Below are 14,472 nucleotides of genomic sequence, written 5' to 3'. Positions count from 1 at the left end.
AAAGCAGCTGCCTTAGAAAGACTAACAGCTGTGAAACTCTGCTGTACCTTTGTATTCAACTACGTAGAGCTGAACAACATCAGGGAACAAACATTCCTCAGGCTTGTCTTCAGTCATGGCAACTGGCCCATAAGCTTCCTCTGAGTCTAAGAGAATACTGATAAAACAATCAAATACTGGCTTCCCTGAAAAAAACAAAAACCCAAAAAAGAAACAAAAAAATTGTCACTAATGATGACTTCAGGAAGAACTTCTGACGCCAAGGAAACAGCCATTCAAACTACAAATTCCTTATGTCTTAACTGTCAAGTAGTAAGCTAAGGAAAGCATCTACGGTTGACCCTTCAACAACGCAGGCTTGAACGGCATGGGTCTACTTATACACAAATTTTTTCCAAAAAAACACGTACTATGATACTACACAATCCATGGTTGGCTAAGTCTACAGATGCAAACCGCTGATATGAAGAGCCGACTGTAAAGTTATACCTGATTTTCAACTGTGTGGGGTAACCCCCATGTTGTTCAAGGGTCAACTGTGCTTCAGTGATTATGACGGCAGGTGGAATAATAAGAAATAAAAAAAAGTTTTCTAACCACTTCTTTGTTGTTATAAGACCGAATCTTCCCTTTATCTGCCAGAAGGCCCAAGAGCCATGAGAACAGGTAGAAGGTATATGTATGCCTGCAGTCGCTATCCCAGAAATCAATTCAACCATCTTAACTGCCGATGAACTACAGCTAGGCAGGAATGTGGCCGTGTTCCTACCCAGACGCCCTAGGTGGGCAGCCATGCAAAGTAAGCAACAATTAAAATATCACTGCATGTGGGGCTTCCCTGGTGGTGCAGTGGTTGAGAATCTGCCTGCTAATGAAGGGGATGGGTTCGAGCCCTGGTCTGGGAAGATCCCACATGCCGCGGAGCAACTGGGCCCGTGAGCCACAACTACTGAGCCTGTGCGTCTGGAGCCTGTGCTCCGCAAAAAGAGAAGCCGCGATAGTGAGAGGCCCGCGCACCGCGATGAAGAGTGGCCCCCGCTTGCCACAACTAGAGAAAGCCCTCGCACAGAAACGAAGACCCAATGCAGCCAAAAATAAAATAATTAATTTTAAAAAAAGTTTAAAATATCACTGCATGTCTACCGTACTTACTGTTCTTACAATACATGCTTTTAGTAGATATACCAAATGCACTCTTGCATGTTACGAACTGGTAAAATACTGATTTTTACAATGCTTACAAAATGAAATAAAACCATTGTATGTCCATGCAGACAAGGGCATAACCCCTAAGAGCTCATGGTTCCTGTCTACACTGGTGGTTCCTATAATGTCCATACACTAGACATTTTTATAATGGACCAACAACTATTCAAGGGTAGCTGAGAAAAAATTTACAGGCGCCTTTATATAATCAGCAATTACAGAATCAACCTGTTTCGATGTCTGTGGCCATTAGTGTTTACTCACTGTGTCCACCAGTGCCTCCACCACTCCACAGAGACCGTTCTTCTATCATCACTCTTCAGCCTTCAACTGTGGTGTGACAGTGTCGACCGTTCTTTGAGTCTTGGTTTCTACCACTCTCTTATGGTTCTTCCCTTGCACGTGCATTCTCAGGTGTTCCTCAATACTCTCTCCTACCCTCTCAGTTCATAAACCTCAGGGTGGCGATCTCTTCTAAACCTTCAAATAACTAAATAAATTTGCTTAAAAAGTTCAAACTTTTTCCAAGCTCTAGATCTACATGTTCAGTTATATACAAAATAGATATTTCCACTCGGAGATTCTGCAACCACCTTAAAATTGTGAGCAAAACTGAGCACATCCTTCCCCATCTAATCTTGCCAACCTAATTCTCCAGTATGCCTTTCTCAGTCAATTACCCAAATGAAAATTACTCTAGATTCTCCTGTCATGATCCTCCTCTGGTCAGTTATCAACTCTATCAATTCTTCAGTTTTATCTCCTCAGAGTTCATCTGTCTCCTCATCTTCACCCACACATCATAGGTTTAGTTCAGTTTTCAGCATCTTTCACAAAGACTGCTACTGTAAGCCCTTAATTATCGTCTAAGTTCTAGATTCCTCACTTGTAAACTCTACCTCATGGGGTTGTCATGATAATTAAATAAAATAATGCATCACTAAACACAAGGTATGACACATGGCAAACATTCAAGTGTTAAATATTATTAATAATTCTGTTCTTAGAGAAATAGCTAGATTGTAAAACTTATTTGAGGGGCTGTGTCTTTAATACAAACATGAAAAACCGTTTTCCTAGTAATGGTAACCTTTAAACCAACCAATAAATATAGCCTCTCTACTTCCAAGTCCCCTTGAAACCACCAAGTTTGGCTCCCCAAAGAAGCATACTATTGCTTATATGGAAATTGCGTCTGTATTATGAGATTAACAGTTACTAGGACATCTACACTACACCTGAAAATTTCATCCTGTTTTTAAAAAATTACAGTCCCTGTCAGGCAAACGTTGAGACCAGGGATAACTAGAAGAGTCTCAAGCCCAAAGAGAAAAGCAGTGCTGAGAGTTGGACCATCATGATGAATCAGAGGGAAAAATTTACACTGCCTTACCACTCCACCCTATAAAGACTACAGAGCCTTACACCACTCTATTAATTTTAAAAGCACACATCTAAGGGTGATAAAATATATACCTGTCTGTTAATCATAGTTTAAAAGCCCTAATTTTTAGCTGGTTTTAATTTCGGCTCATAAAATTAATCTATGTTAAATCACAGTGGTGCTTCATTCTTGGGCCATGGCTCTTTATTTCTTTGAAAGAGCAGAAAATTCTGATGTTAGGATCTTGTCTTTTGGAGATGTTACTGACATACTTATCCTATGGCAAACTGGTGAAAACTACCTTTTAAGAAGCCAGTGTTTTAATCTTATTTCAAGGTATCAAAACTAACAAACTTCCTGAAAAAGCACAATAATAATACACCATTATCACATTTATCACTTAGAAAAAGCTATCAAGTATTTTATTATTTTATTCTACATTATATACAGGTCATAAAAGGCCACAGCAGTTTTTCAACATATAAACCCTTTAAAAGTAGAGGGCACTATGAAGGATAGACAAGTATCAAAATGAAGTCCAATAATGAGGGCATATACCCAGTGTAGTATTTCTGAGGAGTAACGAAGCAGATACCAAGTCCTCCATATTTAGCTTGCAACTATTCCACAGGTTTTCACAAATCTCTTTGGGACTGTTAATAGCCGAAGTGTGCCAGCTGCCATTTATTTTAAAAAGTGAAACCAGAATGAAAGGATAAATAAACTAGAGGGCACCATTCTAATTCTAGTCACTTACAGCTCTCCAAGAAGGAAAGCCTCAATTCTTTTCCACCTTCCACTTTTTGCTGCTGTTAAGAAGCGGAAAGAGAGAAATGGAAGAAAAAGTTCGGCTTTGCTTTTTTGTGAGGATTCTTTTAAATTATATACCAGACCCTTTAAGAATTAGCTTTGAGTTCCTAAACAGGTAACACCACACCCTCCTTGAGTAATAATGCAAAAACATTGGTTTCCACTCTGTGAAAATACAATCTTTAAAACTGTAACTGGTATCAGCAGATCAATATAAAAAAATACAGTACCAAGCTACACTGGTATATTTCCATAATTAAGAACTTCAAAATATACTTATCACTGAGACCATAGTCCTTGCATTAGTTTCAGTCCACTATGAACAATTATCTGCTGCATGTAAACATGTCTAAATAACTATAGATAAAATACATCAATCATAAATTTCTGTAAAAGATAATAAAATATCTTCTTTAAAAAACAAAACAACAATAAGCAATTACTGCATTTTTTCCAATTTTATGAAAATGGAACAACCTTAGAGTTGTTGCCAGTCCTGAGTTCATTGTAATAAAAATGGCCCTAGTTCCTGGTTAAAGTCAGCAACCAATCCATTCTCTTCAGTAGATGTCTTCTGGACTGCAGGCATGAATTTATTTTAGGTGCTATTTTGTCCATTAATAAAATTATATACCAGAAACTGACCAGTGCCACAGTACTGTGTTGCAAACAGTTTTCCATCAGGAGTAGGATCTGAGAAAGCAATTTCTTCTTTACTCAAGTATGAGCCATATATAAAGTTACTCCTATTAAAAAAGGGGGGGGGGGGAGTAGAAGGGTAAAAAAAAAAAAGTATATTATTTTTAATCATTAAAATTGGAAAAACCTGTCAAAATTTGAATAAAGACTTTTTAGGTAATGCTGTATATTCTAGAAACTTAAAAATAATTGTCTTATAAAAAGCAATCATAGTTTTAAAAACATTTACCCAACATCTTTTCACGATAAAAATACTTCAACAACTCTAAATAGAAGGAACTTCCTCAACCTGATAAAGAGCATCAACCTGATAAAGAGCATCAAACCTGATAAAGAGCATCAAAAGGCATCAAAGTTAATGGAAAAAAAAGACTGAAAACTGTTCCTCAGAGATCAGGAACAGGGTAATAAGGCTACGTCTGCTCACACCTCTTCTATTAAAACAGGAAAATTAGACAAGCAAAAGAAATAAGAAGCAACCACATTGGAAAGGAAGAAGTAAAATTATCTCTTTTTACAGATGACATGATCTTTTATATACAAAAATCCTCTGGAATTCACAAAATAACTATTAGATCTAATAAAGAATGAGTTCAGCAAGTTTGTAGGACATAAGATCGATATTAAACAATTAATTGTATTTCTATACACTTGCAATGAACAATTCAAAATGAAATTTAGAAAACAAGTCCATTGGCAATAACACTGAAAGAGTAAATACTTAGGATTAAATTTAGAGACATGCAAGATCTAAAAAATGATAACTATAGAGCGTTGTGGAAAGAGATTAAAGGCTACTTAAGTAAACAGAAAGACATCCCATGTTTATGAATCAGAAGACTTAATATTGCTAAAACGGCATTACTCTCCAAATTGATCTATACTGGGCTTCTCTGCAAAAATTAACAAGCTGGTCCTAAAATTCATATGAAAATGCAAGAGACACTGAATAGTGAAAAGAATCTTAAAAAAGAACAAATTTATAGAACTCACATTTCCTTATTTCAAAACTTACAACAAATCTACAGTATTCCAGACAGTGGGTTGCCGGCATAAGAGACCAATGGAAAAGAACTGAGTCCAGACACAAACCCTCACATTTATGATCAATCATTTTTGACAAAGGTGGCAAGACCATTCAATGGGAAAGAAAAGTCTCTTTAATAAATGGTGCTGCAACAATTGGATATCCACATTGAAAAGAATGAAGTTGGATTCTACCTCACATCATACACAAAAATTTACTTAAAATGGATCAAAGACCTAAATATAAGAACTAAAATTATAAATTCTTGAAAGAAAATACAGGCCTAAATCTTTGTGGCCTTGGATGAGGATACTGTTTCTTAGATATGTGACAAGGAAAAAAGATATATAATTTGGAGTTCAAAATTAAAAACTTCTGTGCTTCAAAGAATACTAAGAAGATGAAAGGACAATCATAAAATGGTAGAAAATATTTGCATATCATATATCTGATAAGGGACTCATCTCCAGAATATATAAACAACTATTACAACTCAAGAAGAGAAAGACAAATGAACCAATTTAAAAATGGACATAGGATTGATTGAATAGGCATTTCTCTGAAGATATATATAAATGGCCAACAAACATCATTACCTATTAGGGAAATGTAAATCAAAAACCACAATGAAATACCACTTCATACCCACTAGGATGGCTAAAAAGACAGATAAGAACAAGTGTTGGTGAGAATGAGGAGAAATTAGAACCATTGTAACAGTGCTCGTGGAGTTGTAAAACAGTGCAGCCACTTTGCAAAGTAGTTCAGCAGATCCTCAAAATGTTATATGGTTACCATATGGCCCAATTCTCCTACGTATGTACCAAAAGAAATATACATACGCAAGTATTTCTCTATTTACCAAGAGAAATAAAAATACACAGCCTTCCCTGGTGGCACAATGGTTAAGGATCCGCCTGCCAATGCAGGGGATGTGGGTTCAATCCCTGGTCAGGGAACTAAGATCCCACACGCTGTGGGGCAACAAAGCCCACATGCCACAACTACTGAGCTCGTGCTCCTCAATGAGAGAGCCTGCATGCCACGCACTCTGGAGCCTGCGCCACAACTAGAGAAGAGAAAACCCACACGCCACAACTAGAGAGAAGCCCATGCCACAACGAAGAGCCCACATGCCACAACATGCGCCACAACGAAAAATCCCACATGCTGCAATGAAGATCTCACATGCCACAACAAAGACCCGATGCAGCTAAATAAATAAATAAACATTAAAAAAAATACAGTTCAGAATAGGCAAATCTATTGAGACAAAAGTAGATTATTGGTTGCCAGAAGCTGGAAGAGAAGGAAATGGGAAAATTGGGTATCAGGTTTTGGGGAGACTGAAGGAAATGTCTTAGAATTAGACAGTGGTGATGGTTACACAGCCTTCTAAATATACTAAAATCCAGTGAAGTGTCACTTTAAAAAGATGACCAAAAAGGCCACCTACTGAATGGGAGAGGATATTTGCAAACGATATAACCAGTAAAGAGTTAATACCCAAAATATACAGAGAACTCATACAACTCAACATCAAAAAAAAAAAACCTGATTAAAACATGGGCAGAGAATCTGCAAAGGCATTTTCCCAAGGAAGACAAAAAGAGGGCCAACAGGCACATGGAAAGATGTCCAACATCACTAATCATCAGGGAAATGCAAATCAAAACCACAATGAGGTATTATCACCTCACACCTGTCAAAATGGCTATTATCAAAATGACAACAAATATCAAGTCTTGGTGAGGACGTGGAGAAAAAGGAACCCTCATGCACAGTTGGTAGAAATGTAAACCGGTGCAGCCACTATGGAAAACAGTATGAAGAGTCCTCAAAAAAATTAAAAATAGAACTACCATATATGACCCATATATGACCATATAAATTCCACTCCTGAGTACTTACCCAAAGGAAAAAAATACACATTAGAAAAAATATATGCACCTCTGTGTTCATTGTAGCATTATTTACAATAGACAAGATATGAAAGCAACCTAAATGTCCATCAATAGATAAGTGGATAAAGAAGATGCTGTGTGTATACACACAACCAGAGACATACACACAGACACAAACACACACACAACGGGATATTACTCAGCCACAAAAAAGAATGAAATCTTGCCATTTACAACATGGACAGACCTAGAGGGTGAAATAAGTTAAAGAAAGAAAAATGCTGTATGATTTCACTTACACATGGAATCTAAGATGCAAAACAAATAAACGTAACAAAACAGAAACACAATTATAGATACACAGAACAAATAGGTGGTTGCCAGAGGGAAGGGGAGGGTGGCAGGAGGGGAGGGAGAAATAGGTGCAGGAGATTAAGAGGCACAAACTTCCAGTTGTAAAATAAATAAGTCAATGGTATGAAACGCACAGTATGGAGAATATAGTCAATAACTACGTAATATCTTTGTATGGTGACATATCTGTATCTAGACTTATTGTGGTGACCATTTTGAAATGTATAAAAATACGGAAACAATGTTGTATAACAGGAACTAACATAGTGTTGCAGGTCAATTATACTTCAAATAAACAAACAAACTCAAAAAGAGATCAGATTATGGTTACGAGAGGTGGGGATTTGGGGAGAGGGGGTATTCAATGAAGGCAGTCAAAAGGTATAAACTTCCCATTATAAGATAAATAAGTACTAGGGATGTCATGTATAATATGATAAACATAATTAGCACTGCTGTGTGTTATATATGAAAGTTGTTAAGAGAGTAAATTCTAAGAGCTCTCATCACAAGGAAAAAAATTTTTCTATTTCTTTAATTTTGTATCTATATGAGATGATGGATGTTCACTGCACTTATTGTGATAATCATGTCATGGTGTATGTAAGTCAAATCATTTGTTGTATACCTTAAACATACAGTGTTGTATGTCAATCGTAATTCAATAAAACTGGAAGAAAAAATGGTTAACTAAAAACAAGATAAATTTTGTGCTATGTAATTATATCTCAATAAAGCTGTTATTTTTAAATGTTTTAAAATTTGCCAGGATATAGACTATTAGTAGAATTTTCATATTGTAATCGTAACAAGGTGAGATGGGTACATAAAGGAACAATAAATGAAAAAAGTTAGAAACCTCTATGGTTTTAACAGGAAGCTTAGAGTGGCAATCTCAGTATCACACAGAACAAACACAATGACTACAATGTTTTATGTTTTTATAAACTAGAACCATCTTATGGTTTTGACAAGACCTAAGTTTTACAAGATTTAAAGGAGGGACAATACCCTCATTTAGGACAATTATTTAATCAGCTGCATTTTCCAGGTTTAGTTCTGAAAGAGCTAAAAATAGACCTGCCTCTTGTGAAGAGAAGGGTAGGTAGATCTAAGCCCTTCTGGATCACTACTCATTGATAAAACAAAAATAAGGGAGAGAGACCTGAAACACAGTAAGGCTCTAAGAGACTTAAGAGTCTTAGGCTCTCACTTATAACAATAATGGATTATTTTGAAAGCTATACCTATAAGTAGTAGTAGATAGGTATTCTATGAATAAACAGACACAAGAGACCAACCTAAAAAACCTCATTTGCATGATTAATTTAAACCTCTTTCATTAATCCTTTAGCAAAGATGCTTTGAAGAGCAAAAAACATGTAATTTTCTGAATCTTCTCTATACCTTTGATTAAAAATCAAGCAATAAAAGCAAGAAGAAAAACTATTAAGAGATTTAGATTATTTACAAATACTATTCTTAAATTAAGACAAATTTTCCCAAAAGCTAAACTCCCAAGAAATTTCCCATACTTCTTTGGTTATCTTTAAGATTCTCTAATATTGAACGCAATTTGAAATAAGTGGGTTATTTTGGCCTGATATCATAGATGCAAATTTAAAAAGTTAAAATGGTTTAATAATACTTAACCCATAGTGCTTTCTTCCCCCTCAGGTTAACTTCACATAAAAAGCACTCACAGGGCTTCCCTGGTGGCGCACTGGTTGAGAGTCCGCCTGCCGATGCAGCGGACACGGGTTGGTGTCCCGGTCCGGGAAGATCCCACATGCCGCGGAGCGGCTGGGGCCGTGAGCGTGGCCGCTGAGCCTGCGCGTCCGGAGCCTGTGCTCCGCAACGGGAGAGGCCACAACAGTGAGAGGCCCGCGTACAGCAAAAAAAAAAAAAAAAAAAAAAAAAAAGCACTCACAGATCCAACATACTGACAATCTTATGCAGATTTTAAATTAATATAAATAAAGGTTACACATTTAAGATTAACTAAAGGCCATTCTTTTTTTTTTTTTTTTTTTGCGGTATGCGGGCCTCTCACTACTGGGGCCCTTCCCGTTGCTGAGCATAGGCTCCGAACGCGCAGGCCCAGCGGCCATGGCTCACCGGCTCAGCCGCTCCGCGGCCTGTGGGATCTTCCCAGACCAGGGCACGAACCCATGTCCCCTGCATTGGCTGGCGGACTCCCAACCACTGCGCAACCAGGGAAGCCCCTAAATGCCATTCTTCATATAAAACTCTGCTTAAATCCTAAACTACTGAAAATGACTTGAAGAATTACATTGAAGTTACCTTAGGCATTCAATCATGCGAGAAGCGATTTTCTTCCGACGCATCATGCTGAACACCCATATGCGGCTGATCCCACAGATTGCAGGCTCTGGCAATGTTGAGCAGCACCAGGCTTTCTGCCTTTCAAATCTGACTTTTTCTTCTTCTGACCTGATGACTGGAAGTTTTTCTTCTATAACTCTGTAGCCCTATATGTAGCAAAATAGGGGGAAATTTTTAAACTTTATTTATTTATATTGGAGTATAGTTGATTTGCAATGTTGTGCCAGTCTCTGCTGCACGGCAGAGCGACTCCATTATACACAAAGACATTGTTGGAGGGGCGGGAGTTTTAAAGTGGGAATATTGTTAAGCAACTGTCTAGTACTGACCTTAGTGAGGAGGTCACTACTTTTGTCTGGCTTCTTAACAAACTATGGGAACCACTTACGCTTTCACCCTCATTGTAGGAAATAAACAGACCTGGATCTACATTCTGTTCTAACTCGCTAGTTACGTGACCATGAGATAAAGTTACTTAATTATGCTCTGGGTTCCTTACCAACAAAGTGGAACTCTCCACCACCTCCTTCAGAGAATTGCTGAGATTAAATAAGGAAATATATACAAAGCAGCCTGCCATCACAGCTGGCACATAATAGGAGCTGAATGCTAATTTTCCCTACCTCCCATATCCTAGGACCAGCAAAAGGACATGCTAAAAACTCAGCAGTCACAACTGTTTTCGGGCCTGCTGCCATAGTACTAGGGTTCACAGCTGTGCAGGAACTAGGATGAGGGATGGCAGAGGAATCAAGAGTTAAAAAGGTCCTTTCCCTACACTCTTACCTCTTAAAAAAAAAAAAAAAAAAACTCTAAGAAAACATACATCTCTTCTGCCAGTCTAGTGGCCAAAAAGGGACATGGCTAGCCTTCTGATGGGACGTGGTACACAAGTTAAAACAATCAGACAACACAACTGAGAGTTAACAAAGAACAAACAAGCAAATATTACACAACTATGTTCTAATCTAAACACTGCTACAAGTCATTTTTGGAACTAGGTAGAATAAAAATTTAAAAAACACAAGGGTGGGGAGTTCCCTGATAGTCTAGTGGTTAGGACTCAGCGCTTTCACTGCCATGGCCGATTCAATCCCTGGTCAGGGACCTGAGCTCCCGTAAGCCACAAAGCGCGGCCAAAAAAAAAAAAACCAGAAAGCTACAAGGGTTTACTGAAGAACATTCATTGTGAACAACAACCAAATACAAAACACTGTAAGAAACTGTCAAAAACAAGACAGATGTCTGCAATTTCTTTTAATGCTTAGTCATTTGCCAAACAGATGTAAGAATGCTCTATCATAAAATCTGCAAATATCTTTGTCACTCTGTGCAAATCTGACTTCAAATATTTAATTTCCCTCATCTAATTAACTTCATTTGTTTCAATCATCAATTTCATCTAAAAACTGATACTTCCCTCAAGTCGGTATCTTACTATTAACCCTCCTCAGGAGTAATAAATCATGCTGGTTGGAGTGAAATTAAGGGGGGTGAGTTGCTAAGGACAAGCCTTAAACACACAACAGTTATTCAATACACACTGAAAGCACTTTGGCATTCAGGAAAATCAAGCATGACATTGTTGATATCTCTTAAAAGTGGGACAATCAAGACTCAGGGATCTATCAAGTGGATAAATGATAAAGCAAAGAATAAATCCACTGCAATGAAAAAATAAACCCACACAATTTGTACTATGCAAAAATTAACTCAATTACAGTATGGCAAGCTTCTATGAGTTAGTCATTTTATATCGAATTTGTATCTCCAAACTACTTTGTCAGCTATTTATTTAAATCAAATTTGTAATTACAAACAGCAAGATTCATAAACTACACAATTTCAGGCTGAATTTTTTTAATGTAGCTTAACATATGGAAATTAACTCACACAGATTTGTTTCGACTTTGTACTTTATTAGAAAATTTTATGAAGCAGCATCCATTTGCAGGCAACTAAAAGATACTATTGTTTTTCTTTGCACAATTTGGCTCTTAAATACAAGCCAAGTCCTCATCTAGAGCTCAACCAAAGAAGTGGTGATCCACTGCAGGAGTGCGCAACTTTTCATAAAGGGCCAGGCAATAAGTATTTTAGGCTTTGCAGCATACCTGGCCTCTGTTGCAACTATTCAACTCAGTCTTTGTAGTGTGAAAGCAGCCACAGACAAAATGTAAGCAAATGGGCATGGCTGTGCTACAATAAAACTTTATAAAAAACAGGTTGGATTTTGCCTTCAGGCTGTAATTTGCCAACCCTTGATTTATTCCAGCGCTGAAGGGACTGAGACAGACATTACGTTAGCAGCCAACAAGGAAACTTCCCAAACAAAATTTAATAGTACTTTTGAGTTACAGAATTTTTCTCTTATACTTTATACTGACTTGAGAAACTAATTCCCATGCAAGATACAACTCCACTGTAGTAAAGAATTACACACAGGAATTCTTGCATTCATACTCTTCCTTACATAAAACGCTGAAAAATTTACCAGGATTATGTTATTCCTGTAACTCTTTAAACACCATACTACATACGACCACTCTTTAAAAATCACTTACCCATTGGATATGTTCTGCAATTAGGCAACCAACTACTTTTTTGTCATTAGAAATAAAGAGAAGTGTTTTTGTTCTGGAATAGCACATTAGTGGAGCCTGCTGGAAACCTAAGTCATTATCAACCATCTCTCTAATCTCGTCAACCTGCCAAATAAAGAACAATATTTTTTTTAACAACAAAAGCATTTTATATATGTAAAAATATACTATTTCAGTTCAATAAATTGAGTATATTATTCCAAGCAGGATATCCTCTGAAGAGTGCTTCTGAATGACTGTCCTGACCAATAAATGTTTTTCAAGCCCTGTGGACCAATTTGCAAAAGGAGGAAAGAATGGAGAGTAATGTCAAGCCCAGCAGTCTGGGAACAACAGGAGTGAGAGCTCCTACAATAGGTAATAAGAACAAAGACTTCCCATTAGAAGGATCGTGGGTTTGAGTACTGGAGAGAGCTTCACTGGAATCTTCGCCAGGCAAGCCACACTTCTCTTCTTCACAAGGCTTAATGAATACTCTCATCAGTAAAGTGCAGGTGAACACAGAGGACAGACATAAATGTTTACTCCTTATCAACCATTTATAGGCCAGACATTATGCAAAGCACTTTATCAATATTATCTTATTTAAATCCAACACCTCTTAGAGGCTTATAGTTTCTTTTGCATACAGAAGAAATAAAATTCAAAAGTAACTTTCCCATGTCAGATATGGGACACCTAGAACCAAAGAGCTGCGATTTCTGGGATTTGAACCTATAATGTTAATATGGCATCGAACTGCTTCTTTCTGTTACCTCCTAGAATTGTGGTCAAGGTCAAATACGGTAAGCTCAAACTTTTATAGGTTCTCAAAGTCAAGACTTTTGTAGGCACCCAAACATTAGTTCCTTCCCCAGTTAAAAAATAATCTGCAAATATTCAGTCCAATAAACATTCATTTGTGACACTAAGTTTAAAATGCAAATAACACCTAAGAGGGTTAGGTACTCACACCTCTGACATGCAGAATACCATGTAATACATCCCTTATTCAGTGATGAAAACTCAAGTCCTCCTAATCCTAGAACAATATCCCACAATACAATACCTGACTCAGTTACTAAAGGCAAATGACTCACAATTCCTTAGATTTTAATTTTTAACCTATTACTAACCAGTAACATACTGAACTGTAGGTTACTAAGAGTCTGTCCTGAGAAATGAACATGAGGAAATTAGAATTTTCTGTGGAGTCTTGGTAAGAAACGTATGGACGCCACATGCAGTAAAGCAAAGTGCCCACTGTGCATTTCCAAATGATAACAGTTGGAATTCCAAAAATCCCGTAATTTAATTTTCATTTAGTCAGTTACTAATCCAACATTAATTCAACAAGTATTTGTTTCTGTGCAAGGATCAATGTTTCAAATACAAGACAGGTTTATGTGCCATTCTAAATACTACTGTCTATACTGTTCAGCAGTGGTAACATGGGGGCTTATTTGAGTAACGGGGATTGTTCAGTTATATATTCAGGGTACCTGAAAAGTCAGGAACCACAGGATAAACTTATACAAATGATCCTTGAACAACACAGGTTTGAACAGGATGGGTCCACTTTTACATGGGTATTTTTCTTTTTCTTTTTCTTTTTTTTTTTTTTTTTTTGTGGTACGCGGGCCTCTCACTGCTGTGGCCTCTCCCGTTGCGGAGCACAGGCTCCGGACGCACAGGCTCAGCGGCCATGGCCCACGGGCCCAGCCACTCCGCAGCATGTGGGATCTTCCCAGACCGGGGCATGAACCCTTGTCCCCTGCATCGGCAGGCGGACTCTCAACCACCGCGCCACCAGGGAAGCCCTACATGGGTATTTTTCAATAGTAAATACTTCAGTACTACATGGTCCGTGGTTGGTTGAATCCAAAGATATAGAGGAACCTAGCACACCGAATTATATGTAGATTAACACTGCCTCCCCCAACCGTTGTTCAAGGATCTGTAAGTGGAACGTTAGCTATATTTTCAAATAACAGGTTCAAAGTGTTTTTCTTCAACCTCCCTTTCAGGTGAAGTATTCCTAAATTTAAAGAGGTCCAACTATTAACCTGAGAAAAGTAAATAAACTACTTTCCTTGTGTTTCTAGATATGTTGAAAACACTCTAGTTTAATTAAGTTTTTCAGATAAACGATCAGACCCA

General features: G+C 37.5%; 1 protein-coding gene across 7 annotated transcripts in view; it reads right to left on the bottom strand.

Annotated features, from left to right (window-relative positions):
* Nucleotides 1-14,472, bottom strand: part of ESCO1 (establishment of sister chromatid cohesion N-acetyltransferase 1) — an 80,719-nt gene that overhangs the window by 5,043 nt on the left and 61,204 nt on the right. For 4 of the 7 annotated variants that reach the window (XM_060121350.1, XM_060121349.1, XM_060121351.1 and 1 more), the window contains 3 exons: nucleotides 12,295-12,438; nucleotides 9,689-9,876; nucleotides 2,983-4,146 (listed from right to left, as the gene is read on the bottom strand). In XM_060121350.1, coding sequence (XP_059977333.1) covers nucleotides 3,999-4,146; nucleotides 9,689-9,876; nucleotides 12,295-12,438 — 480 coding nt within the window. In that variant the 3' untranslated portion in view covers nucleotides 2,983-3,998. Of the gene's footprint in view, nucleotides 1-2,982; nucleotides 4,147-9,688; nucleotides 9,877-12,294; nucleotides 12,439-14,472 lie in introns of those variants that run through there. The other 3 variants (XM_060121354.1, XM_060121353.1, XR_009534775.1) reach the window with 2 other exon arrangements.

This window comes from Lagenorhynchus albirostris, chromosome 14 (assembly GCF_949774975.1).
Source record: "Lagenorhynchus albirostris chromosome 14, mLagAlb1.1, whole genome shotgun sequence".
Taxonomy (NCBI): domain Eukaryota; kingdom Metazoa; phylum Chordata; class Mammalia; order Artiodactyla; family Delphinidae; genus Lagenorhynchus; species Lagenorhynchus albirostris.
The sequence above is the reverse complement of the archived record's forward strand: the minus strand, read 5'-3'. Positions and strand labels throughout refer to the sequence as shown.